Source organism: Anguilla anguilla, chromosome 3, assembly GCF_013347855.1.
Source record: "Anguilla anguilla isolate fAngAng1 chromosome 3, fAngAng1.pri, whole genome shotgun sequence".
Taxonomy (NCBI): Eukaryota; Metazoa; Chordata; class Actinopteri; order Anguilliformes; family Anguillidae; genus Anguilla; species Anguilla anguilla.
Window position 1 is genome coordinate 17,849,279 of NC_049203.1, and position 24,574 is coordinate 17,873,852.

At 43.6% G+C, this 24,574-nt stretch overlaps 1 protein-coding gene across 1 annotated transcript; it reads right to left on the bottom strand.

The window, feature by feature from the left end:
* Nucleotides 1-786: 786 nt before the first annotated feature.
* Nucleotides 787-21,979, bottom strand: LOC118223378 (cystathionine beta-synthase-like). The gene is made up of 15 exons (XM_035409808.1): nucleotides 21,846-21,979; nucleotides 14,853-15,152; nucleotides 13,824-13,930; nucleotides 12,209-12,343; nucleotides 11,712-11,791; nucleotides 11,111-11,315; nucleotides 10,336-10,427; nucleotides 9,540-9,665; nucleotides 8,964-9,048; nucleotides 8,287-8,392; nucleotides 7,939-8,016; nucleotides 7,404-7,538; nucleotides 6,551-6,659; nucleotides 5,618-5,702; nucleotides 787-4,040 (listed from the first exon to the last, which is right to left on the bottom strand). The coding sequence occupies exons 2-15, from the start codon at nucleotides 15,143-15,145 to the stop codon at nucleotides 3,913-3,915; spliced, it is 1,764 nt and encodes a 587-aa protein (XP_035265699.1). The 5' UTR covers nucleotides 15,146-15,152; nucleotides 21,846-21,979; the 3' UTR covers nucleotides 787-3,912.
* Between the last annotated feature and the right edge of the window lie 2,595 nt (nucleotides 21,980-24,574).

Sequence of the window (24,574 nt, forward strand, 5' to 3'; positions counted from 1 at the left end):
GGAAAGCGGGCTGGTACTTCCGATGTGACACACCAGTGGGGACTCCTCTATGTGTGCAGCATTCCATCACTAACATTTTTGCACGTTTTGTTTTTCATTTTAATACCAAGTCTTGAAAATATCACTGACAATATTGTGATCACTGCAATTATTAAATGTTAACACTAAATAGCTATATGCCCCTGATGGAATTGCATCATGATTTAGACCTACTAGTGCGTTAAAACAGCTGTTGTGGTGCTGGATAAATGTATCAAGAATTATTATCGAGATTGGACTTTCAGGGCAGGGGTATCAAACTTAAATCCTGGAGGGGCCACATAATCAGCATGTGTTTGGGGTTCCTGATAATTGTCAACAAATTTAGTCTGATTAACCATGAGATGATGTCGTGGAAGACACCTTGCCACATTTGGCACAGTGTGCATTGCTTGGGCACTTGGGGCAAATGTGGCAGGTGCTGAGGCACCCTGAGCCACCCCCTCTGCACGTGTCTGGTTGTTAATATTGCTTTGGGGTAATGCCATGACTGCCGCAACCCGTAAGACGTGTGGGATTTTAAATTCATGTTTTTTGGTTAACTTTGTCTTTCAGTTAAAGACGGGGCCTCCAAGACTGGGGTCCTCTGACACCCCGTTTTAAGGTTTGGGAACCTTTACGCTTACCAGGAGCCAAGGGCCGGGTCAGTCAAGTGAATGGACATAACTGCAAACTCCCTCTCACAAGAAGATCACTCAATTACATTAAGTACTTGTGAAGCAAAAAATGACATCAGCACATTTGCAGTAATCAGAACAAACCTTTATTTGAAGCCATTTTTTGCATTACAGCGCCTGAGGATGAAAGACTCAGAAAATAAAAATCAACAGCTTTGATTTTGTCAACTCCAAGCAAGGATGGGTGAGAAGAAACAGAAACTGTCCAATTAAGTTAATATACTGAATATCTGATTTTTTATTTTTTTATATTTTCAAAGTTTCCCCAAGGGATATTTCTGCATTTGCATGTGTTTGCATTTGCATGTGTTCATGCAAATAGTATGTCTAATAGTGATTTTTGTGATGAAATGCCTTGATTATGCTGCAAACCAATTTCCCCACGGGGACAAATAAAAGTATCCATCTCATCTCATTCTTAATTGTCTTGGTATATGTTAAAGGTCCAGGAAACTGAAAATCTCAATTCTTCGCTGATGTGCCATTTTAATACCTTTTTTTTTTTTTGCATTCACAAATGGCCGAGAAATATTTTTTAATTGATTCTTGTAAAAAAAAAAAAACGAAAAAAAAAAAAAACACAAAGGCCTGTGCTGAAATTGGTTTGCTTTCCCCCTTGGCAAAATGCAAGGTTTTCAGTAGGTGGAGTTAACCTGGCGTTAGTTATGCAAGAAAACCATTCCAAACCAATCTGACTGGCTTACAGACTCTTGATTGTTTTTTTGAGTGTCAAAAAAATTTGGGCACAATTGGCTTGAATTCGTCAGGTGTGAGAGGTCATGCGAGCAAATTCTGTTTCAATTCCCACTGACCAATCAGGAGGTGGCTCCGTATATGACATTTTGCCTGCTGTGCGTTGCCGACTGTAACTTCATCTGATTTGGTCGGGAGCTTGTATGCTATCATCTGACCTGTAACTCGTATAGTCTATGCTATCATCTGACCTGTAACTCATATAGTCTATATGCTATCATCTGACCTGTAACTCGTATAGTCTATGCTATCATCTGACTCTAGCACAGGACACACTCCCTCCCCCTGTCCTTGTCTGCTGAACAGGTCGCAATAAGCAAATAATGTTTATTACAATTTAATGGTTATAATTGGGCCAAAAACTTGAAAGAAATATTAAATAGGGGGATATGATCAAAATTTGAATCCAGTTGCCTGTACCTTTAACTGCATAAAATTCATTGTCATAACATAAATTCAATCATTTAAACAAAGTCAAGGTACAGTAAATAGGGAAAAATCCTGCAAATTAAGCCTAGATTTCCCCAACAGTGGCCTGTATAAAAGACCTCCTGTGCTGACCACACTCTACATCGAACAAAAAGTACACCTTAACATCTTGTTTCAATACAAGAAAATACCCAATGCAAGTTTTGCTCTTTTGGGTGCAAGTTCGGTTTGGCCAAACACGTCTAAATATAGTCCTACCCAGATACTTCCAATTGCCAACTAAACAAGGTTTCCAGAGTAACTACACTATAGAGTTTTACCTTGGACAACAGGCCAGCAAGAACACATCTATAGTGGAAGCAGGTGATCTCCATGGAAGCGACTTGAACCAGCCCTCTCTATGTCGAGTGTGACAAGAGATGTGTTTTTTTAAAGGTCATTTAAAATACAGCTTGCTCATGGCTACAGGAACCACTTCACCTGCTATGCTTTATATCAGTCCATAGAGGGCGCTACACTGCCACAAATACAAGAGAAAAAAATACACAAACTGATTCAATACTTTGAGCCCATGGGAGGTTGCACTACAGCCACTAATTAAATACTTTACAGTAGAAATATAACCTTCACAAAAATGCACATAAATAAAACTTTGGTGATGATTTTTGGGAGTGAGAAAGTAAAAGTAAATACTATAAGAGGAAGAGCAGATTTGATCAATTCGGGGAAACCACGTGCTAAACTTCCTGTCACTAAATTAACCCAGAACACACTACATTGTGTTAAACCCAGCAGATTAATAAGCAGGTTTTTGAAGCGCAACTTTGTATCGGTCTGAAGTTCGTCCCTCAAAAAGAAAAATTAAGGAAGCATTCCTTTCACTAGCTGATCTGGTGCTGACCCTCAGGCACTAATAGAGAGTAGATGTGCTAAGCCAATCACCATGCACTATTACTGATCAAAGAATGTTTAAATCAAATATGACTTTGGAGCAGGAAAAATAATTATGCATTCCTCTACATCTTTTTGATCAATCAAATCCCTTCGAACATGCGAGTTCACCCAAAACTCTTCACTCAAGTAGATTATTCAAATACTTCGAAAAGAACTTCCGCTATAGGTACGCTATAGGTATTGCAAGACATTTTTGCAGAGCAGCTAAAAATAGTGATTTCATTTAGTTTTCCAACCATAAACATACTATACTGACAAAATACAGCAAAAGATGATTAGCTGCAAAAACAAATCAGTTAAAAAAATGTGCTGATTAAAATTAAAATATAAATCCACCCAGCTCTTCACAAATGAAATACAGATCTGAGGAATCAAAGTGTTTTTACAGTAAAGTCATGGTCTGTGGACCATCAAAGAATAAGGAATTCCAGGACAATTTTGAAAATGACTGACAGAAAATGATTATCCTCCATATTTGTTTTACCAAGTTATAGATTATCAATTAGAATGTAATTTAGAAACTTGTTAATGATGTTATGTTAATGATGCTCTTAAGATGTGCAATAATTGTTTTGGTTTTCCCAGTCAGGAATCAGTAATTAAAAATGTAACATTAAACAAATATTTTTGGTAAATATTTCAAAATTGTAAAATTCCCCAGTATAATTTTTGATTATTTATTTTATTTTGAAAGTTCTTTGAAAGCAAAGAGTTCCAGAACATCGACTTGTAATTTTGAAAACCAAAAATAATAATTCCAAAAAACCTACTCTTCACTGGGTTCACAAAATTCCATCCAGTTGTGACAAATCACAACTCAAAACAACAAATAAAAGAAGAGACATTCATGGTTCTGAGATGGCCCTCTAGCTGAATCAAAAGTTCCACAGATTTCTACTGGCATCACAAACATCAGTAGATTGATTGGGTGCACCTGTGCCAGAGCAGCCCCGCCCGCAAAACTAACGACCTTATCGATTCTGGTCGATCCTCGCACTCACACACCGACGCACGGCACACACACACACACACACACACATACGTACACGCAGGAAGGGATTTAAAGTTCGTCCGTGCTCTCGGAGAGAGACAGCGCCCTCTCCCGGGTGGTGACGAAGTTGAGCAGGTCGATGGCGGTCACCACTCCGAAAACCATCTGCTTCAGGGCGGGCGATCCGTCCGTCAGATCTGCAGGACAGACAGACAGAGAGAGCGAAAGACCAATACAGAGGCAGAATGAGCAACAGTGACCTTGTGTTCACAGTGACAAGGGGGGGGGCAACCATAAAGTTCCCATCACTTGTGCCCCCCCCCCCCCACAAATAGATGCCAATGACATGCCAGTAAGCACACATTTTTATGCCATATCAGTTACAGCTGCTTCAAAGAGGTTGTGTAAAAGGAGATGAAGGAATCCTGCTTCTCCACATGATGAGGAACTGATGCATAGCCCCAGCCCGATCTTCCCGTGCGCCTCGCGGCCTGCGACGCCGTCTGGGCGCCACTGAAAAAAACCGAGCAATGCGGACCAGCAACTACTCGTTGACCAGGCCCTCGAGATGCCAACCAAATCCCAGAAACGAAAAAAGGAGGGCAGGTGGACTTTGCCACTGTTGCATGAGCCTGTCAAACACACAGACGGCAAAGCAAACACAGCGCCCAGGCAAAGATAATCTCCCCGTGCCAGACACAGCGTTTCGCTTTCAAGGCTGAGCGTAGAAGCAAAACAATTTATTGAACCACGCCTTCAACTTTTCCGAGTCCAAGTGATGCAATGATGCGGAGACGTTTTTTTTCCAGAATGAGAGTGCACCTCAGTGGTGGCCAGCAATTAATATCACACCGTCCCAGGTACAGAAAGGTATCAAATGACTTGCCATCTAGTCTACGGGAGGACAATATGGACCAATCTCGTCTAGGCTTTCATGGAATCGTCTAGGCTGAATTATATAACAAGGCCTGTCATTCGATAGTTTCTTTGGATAAAGTCATAAGTCACAGCTGTGTGGAGCATGTTTCATGCTGGCTTCCGTCATAAAAATGTTCTACCGTGGTCTGATATAAGAAATGAGCCAGCGCTGGTGTACGCTACCGTTTAGGGAAGTCAGAATAAAAATGGGTTGAAATAAAAGCCAGCATTTACACAATTCCCTGATCTATACCCTTTGACCAAAGGAGGGGGAGGGGCTAAATCATTATGCTGTGACGGACATGGCTTCTCGTTGCAAAATGGTGGAGAGCTGTCTATTTTCAGTTTCTTCCGCAGACCATCCTTAACAGGTTAATGGCGGTCTATTAGTGTGAAGAAGGAAGGACAGCTCGACTGAGAGCATGTGGTAGACCAAAAAAGAGGAAGAGGACAAGCAGAAGATGACAGGAAATAAAGCAGAAGGCCGGAAAGCAGAAGAGAAAGATAGAGGGAGCACGCAGAAGTGGGAAGACTAGAGCAGAATAAGAGAAAAAGAGAAGAGTGACCAAAAGTACAGGAGGGGAAAAAAAGAGAGGGAGCAATATTATACCAGAAATATTATAGTAGAGTGAGAGCGAGAGTGGAGTTGGCAAAAGGAAGTGATGTGAAAGATGGGGGGAGGGAAGAGACAGTGAGAGAAAAAGTGAGACTCTGATGCCCCTTTATTAGAAAAAATATAAATATAAAAATAAAAATGAACCCTTGTTGCAAATCAACAACAACAATTTTTGGTTGACCATCATGGCAATGTGATCTCCAAAACCCTCCTCATCAGCCAGAGAGGGAGAAGACTTACACTGAATCTGCTCGTGAACGACCAGGGCGAAGTGATCCGTCTCCAGGATGCGGGATATTTTCCCCAGGTTGTCGATCAGGCGCACCTGTGGGGGAGGGGAGGGGGAGGGGGGCTTAAAATCTCCCAGGAAGAGTCCATTTTCATCTGAGCTTTCATCATCGCCGTGCTCTCGATACATCCCGTGCTTGATCATCTAGAGCCCAGGACACCGAGTAACTCTGGCTCATCATTTTAGCACACGGGACACCTGAACATCTCCGTTTTTAAAAAAAAGATCAAAATTGACCGTCCTCTCCCTTATTTCACAGGTCTTGAGTCGTGCACCTTGACGGCGACACTGATTTGAATGTAAATCTGCCCATCTTAGGCGGACCTATAGTGGCGCTAGCCTACCATGTGAAATGCACATCCCCAAGTTGCCCTGGCCAAAAGCACCAGCAAAATGACTAAACTGTAACAGTGGTTTCCATGTCACTGAAAAAAAGATTTAAAACATTTACAAACCACCTCTGTGGATTCTTGAGGTGCCAAACACACAGGCACGCCAGCACAAGGGGAATGTTTTGGCTGCACGCATTTTATACTGGAGATAGCCAATCAGGAGAGATAAAACATGCCACAGCCTCAAAACACCCCTCTCTACTCAAAAACATTTTTAGCCAATAGGCACAAGGCTGGACTGTACTGAACACAGCAGATGGACAAAGGAGGGATTTACCCATACTGAAACCATATCTTCCAAGGACAGTACACTGTGGGCGCATGCAAGTGTGAGAGTGTGTGTGAAAGAGTGTGTGTGTGAGAGAGAGAGAGAGAGAGAGAATGTGTGTGTGTGTGTGCGTGAGTGAGAGACTGTGTAAGTGTGTGTGTGAGAGAGCATGCGAGTGCGTGTGTGGGTGTTGGGGAAAGGGTAAAGGAGGGTCAGGGACTCACCTGCTTGAACTGCTTGTAGAGGACCTTGCTGACGGGGTCAGATGGCTTCACCTTCCCGGCCAGCACGGAGGACAGCATGTTTCCAAGAGTGACCATTCCCAAAATCACCCTGTATAGCAGAGGAGGAAGTAGGAACCTCAGAAAAAAACTTGGTGACAGACTCTCAACAACATGGCACACATTTGCTTACCTTTTCTTTTTTAAACACTTTTACTTATAATTCATTATCGTGTACATTTCATAAACAGAAAAGGACAAGGACTTCAGGGCTGAGGACTGGAACTCAAACCCAAAACTTTGCTGGGGTATGAGAGGGTGTGAGGCAGTATAATAGATATGTGTAAAACAAATTATGCTGTACATTACAGACATTCCACAGATGCTGACAGAGGTCAGATTACACCCTGCCAAAGGTACATGCAGGTATGCTATTAAACATACGTTAAAGTAAATTTTAATAATGGGTGTACTGGCTCAGTAAATAAGGGTTAGGTGTGGAAGGTCTGGGAGCTGCTGAGCAACAATTTGAGGCCCCAGCCCTTACCAGAATCTGTCCAGGCGTGAGCTGTCCACTGCCATGATAGTAATGTTTATCTCTAAACATGCTTGGGTAAACTGGCCACGTAACCAAAGGTGTCGAGCTGAAACTTAAGGCGTTCACACCTCCAGAGGTGAAAAGAAATCAAATTTCAGTAGACACAACCTGGCCAAACAGCCAAAAGGCATCCTGTTCAAATTTAATGTTCACATCCATCGACACCAAAAAAAAAAAAAAAGCCACCCAATATGCGCCGAGGGGTTGGATTAATAAAAAAAACACCACCCGAATGGGACAGCAACGGCCAGGACCCACCCAGATTCGTCGACGACGGGCGCCTGGTCGAAGGCCTTCTCCTTTAGGATGGTGATGGTCCTCTTGATGGTGACGGTAGGCAGGACGGTCAGGGGGGCGCACAGGTTAAGGACCTGCAGGGTGCGGTTCCACCACCTGGAGGGGGAGCGGGACCCGGGACCCGGGACAGGGTCAGGGTCGGTTACAAACGACCGCGGTCGCCCCAGCAACCGGCCCCCGCTCGTCAAGGGGTTTAGGTGCTGCACGTGCTACACTACAATCCGTTACCTAATCCCGAAAACATCTCTTATCTGCATGGAGTTCTAGGAGCAATGCACCCCCAACTCACAGCGCACAATACATTCAGACCACTTAAAAACAAACAGTCAACATCTCAAATCAATAAAATCTTTAATAGAGAACTATGTTTCTAAACACACCATATAAACACACAGGCCCTCGTTCACCCTCTATGCACACACACGCAGGCGCGCACACACCCAAACACACCCGCATCCAAACACACACACACACACATACACACGCAGAGTCTCACCAGGGCTTGGACACCATGAGTTCCTCCTCCCTCAAGAAGCCTTTCTGACACATCCACTTATCACTCAGGAACTTGGACCTGAAGTGTGTGGGGGGGGAGAGACAGCACAGAGCAGTCAGTCTCAGTGCACTGTTAGAGACCACATCCACATCCCAAGGAGGCTAACACTACAGAGATGCTCAGGGCCAGACACTGGACCCGGTCACAGCCGAGCACTCATTCGTTCATTCTAGCTCTGAATTTATTCAGGGAATTAGCTCCTGCATCCAGGTATATGCATATGATCACTGCTTAAAATGGACAGGATTTAGACCTCTAAAAAAAACAAAAAAACAACCAGGTCCTCACATGTAGTTGCGGATGGAGTCGGGCAGGATGACCACACAGCGCTGTCCCTCCTTCAGCTCCTTAGCAACCTGGACAGCTGCAGACATGGCAGTGCCCGAGCTGCCACCTGGCACAGGTGCGGGAAGGACAAGGGCACACGGTCACAGGCACGCCCAAACGCCTGTCCGCCACTCCCTCTGAACATGCACCACTCCACCCTAACCCGGAGAACAACCCTCCCCCTCATAGGCCCCAGCCAACACCTTCAGTACACCTTTCTCGATCACACACCCTTACACTCAACTGAGCGAGAGTTCTTCGCTCAAACTCCTCTTTCTCATAAGCCCCTCCCTTCACTAAAACCCATCCCCTTTTCTGATAAGCCCCCTTCTTCACTCAAACCCCTTCCTCTGCCTCATAAGACTCTCCCTTCACTCAAACTCCACCCTTTCTCATAAGCCCCTCCCCTTTGACCTACTCAGTCATACAGCCTTCCTCTTGCTGTAAGCCCTGGTCTGTTTACGCTCTTTACTCTTCACACCTTTCCCCTTTCTAATAGCCGCCCCCATACCCTAACAACATTCTCGCACCATGACCCATGGCTAGCAGCCTGTCACTATTTTAGCCATTTTGTTGTGCCAGTAGCCGCTGCTACTCTCGTAAGCAATGATGGACAGGTGCCAGACGGGAAGCCGTACCGCAGAGAAGACCCTCCTCCCTGATCAGCATGCGCGACATGGCGAACGAGTCCTCGTCGTTGGATTTGAACCAGCTGTCCACGACCTGAGAAACACGTGCACAAAAGCACACCTCAGAGAGTGCGCTCACAGCTCAGAGAGTGCGCTCACAGCTCAGAGAGTGCGCTCACAGCACAGACTGCACGCTCACAGCAAAGCCCATCACTGAAATCTACTGTTGCTTAAACCGTACACAACCCAGGGTGGGCTGAGCCAAAACCTCCCTGTCCCCTTTCACGCAAAAGTATGCATCAGGCTTACAGCATACATCAAATCTCCTCCCCCAGTATTGCCTGTGTCAGCCAGAAAAAATTATTCTGGTCTCTGACTACCCTTGGATTCATAACAGACAAAGCACTCAGAGTCAAAATTGCACTAGAGTGTCTTCGTTCAACAAACTGCACTGAGCCCAAGGGATTAGTCAGCATTTTTACATTGACCATGTACACCATGGCGTAAAGCTATAAGTATCCTTCAGTATTTCCTGTGAGAATAAGCGATCGTATTGCGTGTGCGCACGCGTGTGCAGAGACTCACAGATCTGTCCAGCACGGTGGGGACGAAGTCGTACCCGATGCCCTCCACCTCATACTGGGTTTTATCAGTCTTGTTCAGCTCCTCTGGCTCTGCCAGAATCGACCCCTCAGGGTCCACTCCGACAATCTGAGAAAAAACAACAAGGATTAACAGATGCGCTCTTTCCACTGCCTTACAGAACCCAAGCACGGCCAGTAATGGATCCTAAACAAGATTAAACCTCTGCCTCTCATTCATTTTATTTCTTCCAAAATCGGATAGGCTTAGTGATTGCTAAACTCGTTGAGAAAAAGAAGTAGCAATTCCTTGTTAGTTGAAGTTAAGGAAAAGCATTAATTGAATCTCAGCCTTAATATTGCTCTGCCCCACTCTATGACAACATCAACACAGTTTAGACTCTTGTGCATTTCAGCATTTCCCAGGAGTTCAGCTCTGTCCTGTTGAAGGGATCAGAACATTTTCAGATTTTGCTAATTCCCCCTGTGGCACTGGGTGACAATCTGATTTCAAATGGAGCTAGATAAATTGAATATGAGTAGTGAAGCCTAATTAGCATGATTAGAGAACTAAGCTTGAAACACAAAGGCAGTTGGCTTGATTTCCAGGTGGGCCACTACCCATGAGCAAGGTACTCTGAATTGCTTCAGGAAATCTAGTGGAAAAAGCGAACTTTATGTAAGAATGTAAGTGCGCAGGTCGATCTGGATAGGAGTCTGCCAAATGCTTAGGAATAAAATGCAAAAAAGGCAAGATTGTGCATCAATGTCGTGTCAGGTTACAGTGTCCAGACACACACCTTTATGTTTGGGCATCTCTCTTTCAGCTTGCGGGCAATGCCAGTGATGGTTCCTCCTGTCCCAGCGCCAGCCACCAGCATGTCCACCTTACCTGGGAGCAAGAGTGGGGGGGCGGGGGGGGGGGGGGGGGGGGGGGCATGATAACCACCTCTCTATGAATGAATATCACTGAGCACTAACATGAACTGTTCTGTTGAATCTAAAACCCCCCACCCCCAATTTACCAATACAGTATTGCATTTTAACTAAATGCATTCATTATGATACATATGATACATGTACAAAGCTATATAAAAACTTTCAGGGTGCTGTGATTTAAAAAAACAAAAAAACATTTCTGTACAACTTTAAAAACATAGAATAAATTTGTCCAGACAGCTGACTATGCAAATTGCCTTCTGAGCCTGACTGGAAGATCTAAGATCAGCACGTTTGACTGTCACGTCCTCTACTGCCACCTACAGTAACTGTACTGAACTTGCAGTCGCCCACAGGGGTCTCGTATCCCCTAACAATCTGCCAAGAGGTCATCTCCAGGTTTCAGCCACGGTGTTTGTACACATTGGGATGTCATAAATAGCTTGATATCACTATTTATGATGTCCTTAATTTAGCTGTAACACAAATGCTTAAATGGGAGGAACGGTGCTTACAGAGAGAGAGACCTGAGACATGAGACCTATGGCAGCCACTCGTACTCATACACGCATACACACAAACACAGGCATGCATGCACGCACACGCATGCATGAGGAGGCGGAAGACTGTCCGCACCATCGCACTGCTCCAGGATCTCCTCGGCCGTGGTGTCGTAGTGGGCCAGGGGGTTGCTGGGATTGCGGTACTGGTCCAGGATGTGCGAGTTGGGGATCTCGTTCTTCAGCCTCCAGGCCACGCCCACGTGCGACTCCGGCGAGTCAAAACGAGCGCTGGTGGGCGTCCGGACGATCTCAGCTCCCAGAGCGCGCAGGACATCGACCTGAAACGCACCGAAAAAATAACTACGTTTACCAGAGAGCATTGCACGTTTCTCTGCAGTTAAACAGTGTATAAAGCAAGCACAAACAGTCCACAGAGTAAAATACTGAGGTCCTAACAGTCAAATGGCAGATGTGTCATTGACATAATTACCTAGCCTCACCATGAATCCCCTGGGCCCTCTGCAAACTGAACTCACGCAGTCTGAGCACGACACAGTGACTGAACACACTTCCCCATTTCAGCACATATAGCCATACACATGGCTGTACCTGAACTTACACTCGATTAGGAGAGAGCAAGGGCACCGGACCAAAAAACTCAGCACCTGGGCCTGCCAAACAACCACATCTGACTCACACCACGGCCCCACCCCACCCCCACCACACCCCCTTACCTTCTCCATGCTCATTTTCTCTGGCATGACGATGATGCAGCGATATCCTTTCACTGCCGCTGCCAGAGCCAGCCCGATACCTGAGGGGAGAGGGGGGAGGGGGTCAAACAAACCCTTTAAAAGGTGCACTGAAACAGGATAGAGACTTGGCCCGGTGCTCTGCGCTTGGGTTACGTGGCCTGCGGGGAGGCCAGGCCGCAGTAAGAGCACCCTGGGGCTGCACACGCGCAGAACCACGGGACACGCACTTTCAGATAAACATGCATTTCTGCCAGGTCTGGGGAGGAGACCAAATGGTGAAGTGGAACAGCGGTAACTGAACTGGTTGGGCAGGCTGGGGATGTGGCGATGGATAAAGGCCAAAGTGAATTCACAAACAACATGAGCGCAAAACAAATTTTCACTACTGCATGTGGAGCATGGTTGTTATTTGGGACTTAACAAGAGGCAGGTACACACACGTACACACACACACACACACACACACACACACACACCAGTGTTCCCAGACGTGGGCTCGATGATGGTGTCCCCAGGTTTGAGGATGCCAGCTCTCTCGGCGTCCTCCACCATGCGCAGACTGATCCTGTCCTTCACGCTGCCCCCCGCGTTAAAGTACTCGCACTTCGCCACTGCAGAGGGAAAGAGAGAGAGACACAACTCAATGACGTGCATACATGTACTTAAAGCAGGAAAGTACTACTTTTTAAAAAATGTATACTGTCCCGTTTCACTCTGAACCCCTGAATGGGGACAGGAGGGACCGTTCACACCCATTTTAGGATTAGAGTGCTGGGTAATAAAGCTCGTCTGAGGCAGGAGGGGATAAGAGATTGAAAGAGAAAGAACAAGAAAGCAAGAGAGAGGGGGAGAGAGAGAGAGAGAGAAAATAAGCATTTGGCATGGATTACAATGGCATTCAAATCCCACGTGTTTTAGGCAACAAAAGAGGTCTGGTCAGTGGGAATTTCTAGAAGTCTTCACAGGGACTGGCATTTGGCCCCCGTTAATCCAGAGGAATCAACGAGAGACTGGGTGCTAAAAAGATTAAAATGTTTTAAAACTGCTCATTAAAAAGGTGCAGTACCCCGTTCAAATTTTAAGTGAAATAGCTAGCCAGTGGCCCGATCCTGCCCAATTAACTGATTCCTGCATCAACACATGTAAGGTTAAATATGTTAATATGTTAAGTTACATGAATACAGTGAAGTCTAATCATAAACTGATCCAAAACAAGTATCCATACTTCGACTTCAACCCATCCCACAGTCTAAGCAACAACTTGTGACTCCGTGCAGTCATTGGCAGTCATGTATGCCTAAGTCCTGTGACATGCACAGGCATTTAAATATTCAGAAAGTTTGAGGAACAGCATGCAAATGAGAGCTCAGGATAACCATCCAAACAACACCCAGCTGTTAAACTGGTATGGAAATTCCAAAGAACATGCGGGGGAGAGACACGGCATTTGCTTTTCCTATTAAATCGGATCTCATGGTGCTACAGAACCCGTGACCGTTGTGCTACTTGGTAATGGATCACTCAGTCTCCCCTTGCTATCGGAGTTGTTACAGGGAATTATGTCTCCTAGCACACAATGAAAGCTTTTCATGTCACCTAAATGTTCACTTGCATAAGACAGGATTCCACATATCAAACAATTCTGCCCCCCCCCCCCCACCACCACCACCTCTACTTAAGGAAAGTAACTGTGGCATGGTACAAAAAGGCTGACCAACCCTGGTCCTGGAGATTTCATTTAATTTTTTATCCCAGCCTGTAAACTAAACCACTCAAATTTCTTGGTGCTCCTCATGTCTACGATACATTACACAACTTCATGAAATTTTCAATATTTGAAACGAGTGACAAAGCAAGAGAGGAGAAAAATGAGGGAGAGAGCGAGAGCGAGAGAGCGAGACATCGAGACAGCGAGAGAGAGAGCGAGAGAGAGACTGTTGCAAAATGTGAGAGGGTGTCCGACATTACTTGTCTGTAACTCATTTAATGCATAGGAGCCGCTAGCTGACATTTATGGGATTTACATTTATAACATGTATAGGAAGGATTATTTGAAATTGATGGCTCAGTAGGGAGAATGTGGACACTCACAAAGCTCGCACTTCAGTCCAAAAGTCTTGGGAATCTTGTTCATGCGCACCAGTGGGGTGTCCCCGATCTTCCTCAGAATGTTGGGGAGAATGCCAGAAGGTTTCGTCCTGTGGGGAGAATGCATATATACATTTAGACCATAACAGTTTAGACCATAGGAATGAATAATAACAAGGTGTAATTATAACAGATGCATACGTTTCCAAATTAGCAGTACCCTGGTCATCATCTTCCTATTTAAGAAAAACTAAACAAAAGATAAAACAAAAATCAACCTAAAAATACAATTACAAAACATCTTAAAACTACAGTAAATTAACAGAGTAAATATAGATGCCATCATAACCAGTCCCATTTTACCCTTCCCACCACTGAAGACTTCTTTAAAGGAAGCAACCTGGGTCAAATTTGGATCCTTGTAAACAATGTACAGTATAACCATCACAGTGATCAGGCACACAGCTGAGGTGTTATCACCCTCATATGTTTTGTCAGAAAGTGCCACTGCGATTAAAACCTCGTTTATCAACTAAATTTGGCCAAAACAGGAAAAGAGTAAAAGGAAATAAACACAGAAAGCACGGACAAAACTACAGAGGAGAGATTAAAAAGCGAGAAACTGCTCATGACACATGGCATTCAGCGGGGTTACCGTTATTTATAAACCAAAATGTGTGAGGGCTATAAAAGTTAACCGAAGTACGAGTTTAGACTCAAGATTGCTCTCTTATATTGTTACTGTTACGCACTTACATTTTTTTTCTGAATGTGGCAAGCCATATAATAATGCAAGCCACACTGGGAAAGCAGGTTACATGTAAGAGTCAGAAGCAGTGGCAGAACATAAGAGCAGGCCATTCAGCTCATGGAGGCCCACCGTTTACCTACAAACTAGAGATTATCCAGCACCGCACCAAGCCTGGACCTAAACACCCTTCCTCTAGAGGAGGAAGATGACAGCAGGGGATCAGGGGATTTGTGGGTAGGGGGGTGGGGGAGGCAGGGGAGATAAGCTGAGGAAACCCTCACCTTTCAGGATGGCTGTGCGGGGAGGCTTCCGGGGACATGCCCAGCCTCCAGGTGCACCTGCTGGGCAGGTCGGGGCGGATCCACTTCCTGTCCCCGTTGCTCTCTTCCCCGTTGAGCTGCGGAGGCTCGGGATAGGCCTTGCCGTGCTCCTCCCCGTTCTTCTGCAGGGGGCCAGGCCGAATCTTGCCACTGTCGTCGCCGTTGATGAGCATCTGGCCGGAGTGGAGCTTGGTGGCGTGCGGGCAGGCCAAGGCCAAGCTGCTGGTCTCTGTGCTGGAGGGTACTGAAGGCATGGTTCACCTGAGTGGGGGGTAAAGGTCAGGAGGGCAAAGGTTAGAGGTCACTGCAATTAAAAAGCCATTGATTCTGTAGGCATTAGTAAGATTCTCATCGTCTAATTTTTTTTACATTTAATGCACTTAATTAACACCCTGGTGTTGAAGCCGAAACACTCCAATGATGCATCATTAAAATTTAGCAAGGGCTGTTGCCAATGACCATGCTGGGACAATGGATGTTCTGCATCAAACTGCTCCACAAACATCTGTTACCTAGTTTTGTTGGGAAGAATTAGAGGATGCAATGAACACAGGAGTTAACCAACTAACTACAGAATAAATGAAACACACCACGCATTTTCCCAAACAGCCATGACTATTCAAAGTTGAATGCACAATTCTGTAAATATAAGATAATGAAAAGCATAATTCCTAGAGACTCATTACTGACACAAGTACTAGTTGACCTTACATGACTGTTCAGAGCAGCAAAGACATGTTTCTACAGCAAACAGTAGCATTGCAGTAATAAAACAACAACTTCCAGTCAGTTCCAGTTTTCCAGTCAGTGGAATGCCATCTCAAAGCAATCAAGACAAATCTCAAGTGATGAGGCAACAAACTGAAGAGCTGCCAAAGGAAGAGTCAATGTCAACAAATCAGGAAAACCGGCTTCTGAAAAACCTCATCATCTGCGCAAGGACCGATCCACATTTAATCAGAAAAAAAAACAGGTGCAACGAGTTTCAGTATGACCAAGCAAATATTTACATATTTGCTGGCACTGTGGCACCAAAATAAACATTTCTATTTGAAACAGAGCATATGGAGTCCATTTGACTAGCGCTCGACTGAAAACGCCTTCCTACAAGAGCCACATTTCACTACATGTATGAATCACACAACGGTTAAACTTCTTCCTACATTACAGATAGTGGGAAAAATAATAATAAATCCATTTGTGTGATGTTGTGTCTTAGCATCTCGAAAAAACATTTACAAGTCATCCCAAATGACCTTGAATACTTAAAACGGTTACAACTCAAAGGACAGGGAAAAGTGAACGTAATGAGGGAGAAGAACACAGTAGCATTTCGCAGATTTGCGGACAGCTACAAATAGCATCGCTTGTATTGTAAATTAACCCATTTCTTAATAGCGCAAGAACAATCTGTTTTCTGTCGGAATTAACTGCATAGGCAACATTCATCATTGGGAGCCCTTGTCCGTGTAGTTTTTTTAAGAAGAAGAAAAAAAAAACATTATCCACAGCACACCACATACCATACCATATACCACGTAAAGTGCCAGTGTTTTGATTGGATTTTAACTTCTAATTGTTGTCATTTAAACAGGTAAAAATCATCCCTTTAAAAGCTCAACAATATCAAGCACTTTAATTCCTCATTTGAAACAAGACTGCAAGCACACATGCAGGTGACCCTAATACTCAGTAGTAAATGCTGCATTGAAAATGCCCTGAACCAGGCCCCAATTCAACAGGCCACATCACTGTAAATATTCCAGAGTTTCCCTTGCATTTCTTCATACCCCAGCCAAGCATGTATGTTTCTGACAACAAATTTTGTCAGCTCTAAGGCAAACCAACAGTGGACAGACCAGAGCAAGAGACTTAAATTAGTCAATAACCTCAATACCACACGTAAACAAACTGTTCTCTGCACCACTAAGTGTAAATACATTAAACAAACATTGAGGTGTCAGCTTCAGAGATGTGCGTATTTAATTATTGTGCTAGCTGTAGCGGTAATCCCACTTATAACAAAATCCTCCTTCAGTCCACAATAGACCAAAAATACTGGTACAAACAGGAACTTCCCAGAGCAGCCAAAACTAAGCAATAATGGAAGCAGCTTCATAATGAACTTCAAAGTGCACAGATAATCAGAGTGCTAAGTACCTTTGCCTTAAAATGAGCTAACCCGATAAGGCTATCATTGCCAAGAGAGGAGCCACAGTAAAAGGTTTCACTGGAAGCCATTTAAATGCAAATACTGCTTAGGAAAACAAGTGCCACTGTACACCTGGAACAAAACCTTGGCACCTGAGAGAAAGATTGGACGGGAAAGACCACACCTGTCTTGCAGTGTGACTGGTGTAGAGAACATCTCTACACTGTTGCGTGTGCAAGTCTGAACTAGTAACTGCTATCTGGTGACAACCGGAAGGTGTTACAATGTATCGCCCTACAGACACCACTTCAAAAGATTCATATGAAAAATGGAACTCTCTTTGCTCCTTAACTTATTTGAAAGGCTAATTATTTTTGTCATATAAATTAAGCAGCCAAGACTGCAGTCTCCTTTCTTTCAAATCTTTATCCTCTGTAGATCTGAACCTTGTTAACAAGTGGGTGCAAGGTCTTCCCATCTACAAATACCCCTAAGTGACATTAAAAGGAATTGGTCTAACCAACATAGTGCAGTCTGTAAGTATTTGGACAGTGACACAATTTTCGTTTTTGTTTTGTTTAAAACTGGATTTGAAACTAAACATAAGGTTAAAGTGCAGACTGTCAGCTTTAATTTGAAGGCACTTACATTCATGTCAGGAGCAGGAATTACAGATTTATACACAGTTCCCTCATTCCCAGGGTTTCCCCATGGCTTGGGCATGTATTGATGCCACAGGAACTGGTCACTTGTCTTTATTGATGATGTGACTACTGATGGCAACAGAAATATGAATTCTGAAGTTTAAAGAAACATTTTATCTCCACAGATCCAACTAAATGCCTCAAAACTCATTGGACAACAATTCACCTTGCAGCAGGACAATAACCCCAAACATACTGCAACCAATTACATTTTCAGGAGCAAATAGTGGAATGTTCTTGAATGGCCACGTCAATCACCCGACCTGAACTCAACTGAACACGCGTTTCACTTGCTGAAGACAAAACAGAAGGAAAAAAGCTCCCAAAACTAAAAGGAGCTGAAGATTGCTGCAGTACAGGCCTGGCAAAACATCACCAGAAACGATACCCAGTAACTAGTGATGTTTATGGGTCACAGACTTCAGGCACTCATTGAATGTAAAGGATTTGTAGCCAAATACAAAGTATGACTAAGATGATGCAATTTGTACAATTGATTATGGCAACCTAAAACGGGGGACCCTATGTATAAAAAGGACTGTATTTCGTACACTGTTCACCCAAACTGCATGAAAGTACCCTCAAACTATAGCTGTCTGTCTATACCTTAACCTTCATGTGCATCATTTCAAATCCAGTGTGCCGCAATAGTCAAAACAACAAACTGTATCACCGTCGAAATACCTACGGACTAAATGGCATGGCACTAATTTTGGCCACAAAGTAAAAGGTATCCGCAGGGAGGTACTTTTATCTGTCCCAATGGCTTACTAGTTAGTCTCACTACGCTATGAGCCTGGCATTACAACATCCATGCATTCCTCCAGGACATAAGCTTTGCCACCTTCTCACCTACTGTAGCTTGCTGTTTCAGATATATTTTCTTGTTTAACGACCGCCAATTTTTCTCCCCCGGTTAAACACTGGAGTAGTTGACTGAGTAGGAGCGGGTGGTTAACAGAGCTGGCGATGTAACTGGGTTTGGCTTTCACCACTCTTGGCAGGGGTCCTACATACCACCAAACCCCAGAGTCGGATATCAGATGTTCTTCGCTGCGCTGAAATGTCTGTGTGGACCTGCACGCACACTTGCTTGCATTCACACACACACACACACACACACCAGCTTGCAGCAAAAGCGCTGGAATATCCCCCAGACAAAGTAGACACCATTGTATAATTTATGCGTTTACGGCAGCATCAATGGAGATGCATCTATCAGGCAATATGAAGCACATTAGGGGCTAACAGTGGGGTGGAAATGACCCCTCATTGCACAGCAGTTTATCAGCCTCTCTGCACTCTCTGTGAAGAGCCCAAGAAGCTGGGAAAATGCAGGCAAGGCCTCTTTTCAAACTCAGGGGTCGCCTCGCCGCTACGATGTTATTGACATTGACACAGCCTGGACAATACAATGAGAAATAAATACACATTTTTTTGTCGAGCATTGAGCTTCTACACGTATCAGGTTATCACATGGAAAAAGAACACACAAGCTCTGTGGCATGACAGAGACCTTTAGATATGTTCAGAGTCAAGCCAAACTCTTTTACAGAGTGTGCTGGCGTTTGCTTATGCTCATCTAAATAAAAATGGAAGTCCAGGTGATATGCTCAGAACTAAACGCTTCATAAAATCCTGTGATCAAACTAAAAACGCAGAGCACCTGACCCCTGAACTTCATCAGCAGTGATACGGAATGAACACTTGTTTTCTACATGCAGGCCAAAGCCCTCAGGCCAGTTTTGGGTGGCAAGGTTTCTCCTGTGAACGCATACATCAGCAGCTGGCAAGAAAACTCAACCTTTTGACTGTTGTGCGCATGCCACACCCTGGGCGACTCACCTTAAATCTTGGCTGGCAGGACAAGGGAGGGATTCCACACAGAAAGAATGACGTTAGTATTGTTTCCTTACAACAGGGATCTCAAAGGCGAATCCTGGAGGGCCACTGCCTCTGCTGCTTTTTGATGTGTGTCCCTACATTTAAGCGCTTAATTTAAGTCATTGGTTGGGTGAAGAGGCTGCACACTTTGATTCCAAGGCCTAAATTTGCTATTGATTGACAGGAAATCACAAATTTCAGCAGACTGCAGCCCTCCAAGAATTGAGTTTGAGGCCCCTGCCTTACAACAACAATTCACAACAGTTAAGCACTTGAAAGCTTTCCTATCCCCAACTCCCAGTTCCTCCAATTCTGGAATTTCTATGGTTGTTGCTGGTGCCACCACGACTCCAGAGAGCTGCACTTTAAAAAGTCAGTCAGTCCATGCCTGCAACACGATCCTGGAGATGCCAGCCCCTCCCACCAGCAGAATCCTATGTGTGTGTGTGATAGAGAGCATGTATGAGTGTGTATGAGAGACCGACATTTAACGACGATTGGGGGTTGTTCAGCTGACACGGTCTCAGTTCCAGTGTGTCAACAAGAGAAGGACCAACCTGCAGCTATCATATCCGGTTTTTTCCCCGAGACGGTTGTTTCTTCTGACATGATTAATCCTGTTGTTCTGCATCTTGTGTTTCGTTCGTACAACGGCTCTAAGTGGGGCCAAATTATTTCACTACAGGCAGAAAAAAAATTAACGAGATGGGGCGGTTTCGTCTCAAGTTTTGATAAACGGCTTATTCATCCTTAACTCGTTTCACTTAAATACGTGACGCGTGAGGAGCAGAGGTGACGGGGGGATGACGGTTTAACAAAGACAAGAGTATCATAATCGTTTTAGCACATGCTCTTTGATTACCGGTGTAGCTTTGTGTGACTGGACAAATCCTTATGAAAACTTCCAGGTTTCCAAATATAGTCATGTTTGTTTAAGCATATAGGTTTAAACATTTTCCCACAGTCAGAAACATAGTTGGCTAACTTACGAAAACATGCGGCTTCTCATTTACAGAAATAATATAGAAATTGTAATGTTAGAACGGCCCCGTTTAAACACTTTGTCTAGAACATTACGATTACGTATATATATATATATATATATATATATATATATATATATATATATATATATATCGTATCGATGTTTTTTTGTGTGGGAAACTTCAAGTGTTGTAACCGACTATGTAAATAGACTGTAACAAACTGACTCAGTTATCCGTTTCGTTTGATCTTAAACCCCAGGTATTTCTTCTTTTAAAAAATAATAAATAAATAGTGCATTTTAAAATTCAGGGTTTCATTTATCAAGTATAAAGTATAAGTTTTATAGTGCATAATAACTTATATGATAATACTTAAAACCTAAATTGGCTAGCTCATAGCATAGGTAACTTACAGCTAGGGGTAAGTCAGTAGCCTGTTTTACGTTGCCAGTTAATTGTAAATTCTGATAACTACATCCAACTCTAAAACGTCCTTTCTTTATTATTCACAGGAAAACGTTGTCCAATTTGTCTTAGCTATCCGTATCAATGCTATTGCTTATCTATGAGCTATTCGTTTGACCCAGAACCCCTAAGATGATGCAACCCTCATCCGTAGTAACATACCAAGCTAAGTCTATTAGCCATAGCCAACTACCCAGTCTCCTAAATTGAGAATAACTGAATGAGGTAGTCGCTAATACTGATTGTAACAAGCCAGTAAGGATAAAACATTTAGCCACCAATTTAAAAAAATAAAATAAAAAACGCACAGCGTTATCAAGCAAGTGGTTTTTGACAACGACATTAAATGCGTTATCATTCAATTGGTCATTTAAAAAAACAGATAGCTAGCCAACTAGCTATGGTTAGCTGCATGATGAAATAACCGCATGTCTGATCTGAACTAAAGGCGACTGGTGGGGATGCTGTGACGTACAAACTATTTCACCATGCCTAGTATATCACGACTGGCTTTCTACTAAACGCTCAGTCACAAAAACTAGACACATACGTTTTATTATTTTGTTTCGGGTTGCTGATTTGCTCAAAAATGAATTCATTTGTCAAGCTCTGATTGATGTGCGGTAACACAGGTAGAAAAAGCCGAACAAGCCAGACACCTTTTTTAGATTGTTGCTATCCTCTGGCTATCCTGAAACAACAAACGGTATGTCTAACGTCCTGCTGTTCGCTGTGTTTCGATAACGTATCGCATTTCACATACCTGTTTGTCAGATACTGCGGGAAATATGAGGCAACGTCTTCCGGCACCTACTGTACCTCAATGTTTCAGATGAATGTGCTTATAACACGCTGAAGCACCGCTCGCAAGCATGTAAAAGGACAGGCATTGGCCAATCGCTGTGGAGTAAGCCATGTTTGGTGTGTGTGCTTATTGGCTACAGCGGGGGCGTCTGTTCAACTCCCTTGTCCAATAAGAGATCTTGATTCGAGCAAGCCTTCGTTTTTCTCGGACAGTGGTAGTAAAACCGAAAGTTTGTACAGAGCTATCACGGACTATGTAGTATGGAGCTTATAAAACGCATAAAGGTCGAGACTGAGGAGCTTATAATGAAACGCCGAAAGGTTGAGAAAAGGAACGTTCGATTTGAGCGCAGAATCAGCTGTGCTCGCGCCAAGATTTTTGTCTGCACTCGCTCAAAAAATCCGTCATCGCGCTTGGACCTTATAAAACGCCATCTGGTTGAGAGGAGAAGCATTAGATATGAGAGCAGAATCTAGGTTACTCCGTGCTTCTTCTGTCAGACTTTCGGTGTTTTATATGCTCCAGTCCGATACTATACGTTAGCATGTGGTAAGCACATTCATTGTTTGTTCATGGACAATGAACTGGAGACGTTTTTTTGTTGTATGTGACGCCTCCTAATTTGTCCTTTCCGCTCTGCTGAATTTATGGCCTTATAGCCTACTTTTGAATCTCCACAGAAAATTGCGGTCCGTGGGCTTAAAACTAGGCTTGGTGAGCCATCTCAGAAACTGGACCCTCTTTCTTTACGAAGAACAGATGTCTCAGTCCGCCACAATAAGGAAAATATATGGCGTAGGGCTAGCAGTGTTCATCATCATCATCATCACCCTTCCGACTGCCGTCGAGATAGTAGTGTTATCCCACAGCCTAATGTGTTAAGTCGATGACGTATTATTGCATGGCATATGCTTTAAAATAATCAAATAGTTTAAATGTTCTTATTTTCGTAAAGAACAGGCCGGGCCAGTGCGCCCCAAAACTGAAGCTTCCCATCTGAGATTCTGCCGACGTGGAATATGCAGGGATTTTTGCGAGCGCCCAATGGGAAACTACAATCTTGTTTTCTCTCAAACGGCTACCCTTGTCTACACTTTCACAAACGCACAATATAATCTGCTTTCCTGGTCAGCCTGTCAAATAAAGGCATTTTGGTGGAATATGTTATGGAATTGAGAATTATGTAATGGTGCAATTTATTTTGTTTTTATTTTTGTAAATTAGGCTACACATTACACTGTAGTACTACAGTAAACTATGTATGTACTCAGTGTTTAAAATATGATTAACAACCTTTTTTTGAAAGGCATATGGATGTTCCGACTTCAGGGCGAGTGGGGAAATAGCCTACAGCAACACGAACAAGAAAATGCTATGTTCTGGGGTGAACATGGTCTTCGTTAGAAGAATAATATAAAGCATAAGATACCATCCTTCCAGGAACTAGACGCCAAGCATAGTTTCAGATAACTATAAGACCAACACCGAATACATCAGAAAGTACAAGTAAAGCATGACTCAGCATATTCTTTGTTCATTATCCTGCGGATAGAAACCACCAGACGATTTTATATGTAGTCATTTTTGTGCTAAATTTCTGCGCGTGGGAGGGGGTATTTTGAGCACAGAGATTTAGTATTCTAATCTTTAGATTTTGTATAAATCTGCCCTTTTGACTAAACGAAAAGAAAAATTGCATTCAATAAAACGTTTATTTGCATGTCTGCTAATATCCACATTTGCGGATAATTCCAACCTAAGTGACTTGGTGTAGTTCAGCGCGTACATCTCGTCGTCCCTGGACATCCCAGATCTGTGCACGTTCGAAGTTTTATGTGCGCTCAATCAACATGCACAGCGTTGCAACTGGGCCTCAATTTCAGCCAATCAGAGATAGAGGAATTATTGATTGGCTGGATCTATCGCCGATAGTTAGAATAGGAATAAAGCTGATAGGTTCCGGCCAAATCGCTCAAAATGCTTTTATAAATTAATTTTTTATTTAGATTGTTGTTTAATATAGGCCTAGTTGATGCATGCTGATAAACGTACCGAAGAGAACACGTTAATGAAACCGTGGAAGAAACGCATTCACTAGGATGAAAGGTAGACATTAAAATATATGATACAGCCTTCTCTAAATGTTGCATTTCTGTTATTTGCCTGGCACTTCTCGGCAAGTGATTTAGACATACAATCCCGTATAACATTAAAATGCAGCCACTGTCCTTTCCCACAGAAGTATTAAAGCTAGATTGCGTAAACTGACCCTCAAGTTTCCTAGGAATTTGCGCAAGCCCTTTCTGCCGCTTACAAAAGCGAAACTTTGAATAATAGCTTTGAATAATTAATGTGCTTCAGGAAAAGAAGAAAAATCATTCAAACCCAGTCCTCCGACCTTTTAGTTCAAACAGCTGCTGCTAATCTTCCTGTGCTCATGGTACATCCGCATCACTCCAATTGGGAATCAAGCTCCTCATCCTCTGAACTACGAGCCCAGCTGCCTAACCATTATGATACGCAGCCACCACTAAATTGAGTTATGGATAAAAAAAACTGATTGCATTTGAGGTGCTACATCAATGTAATTACCTCAAATGGTCAGGGGTAGTTCGCACCAACCCCTGTGGATTAGCGCGAAGCATGACTCAGGGAAGGGAGGGGACAATTAAGAAGAAGTCCACAGT

Excerpts from the sequence above, each read along its gene's own strand:
- LOC118223378 (XM_035409808.1), bottom strand. The coding sequence starts at position 15,145 with ATGCCTTCAGTACCCTCCAGCACAGAGACCAGCAGCTTGGCCTTGGCC. Across the intron at positions 12,344-13,823 it reads TGGACTGAAGTGCGAGCTTT|TGGCGAAGTGCGAGTACTTT; the intron begins GTGAGTGTCCAC and ends TTCCCTCTGCAG. Across the intron at positions 9,049-9,539 it reads CCACCGTGCTGGACAGATCT|GTCGTGGACAGCTGGTTCAA; the intron begins GTGAGTCTCTGC and ends CGTGTTTCTCAG.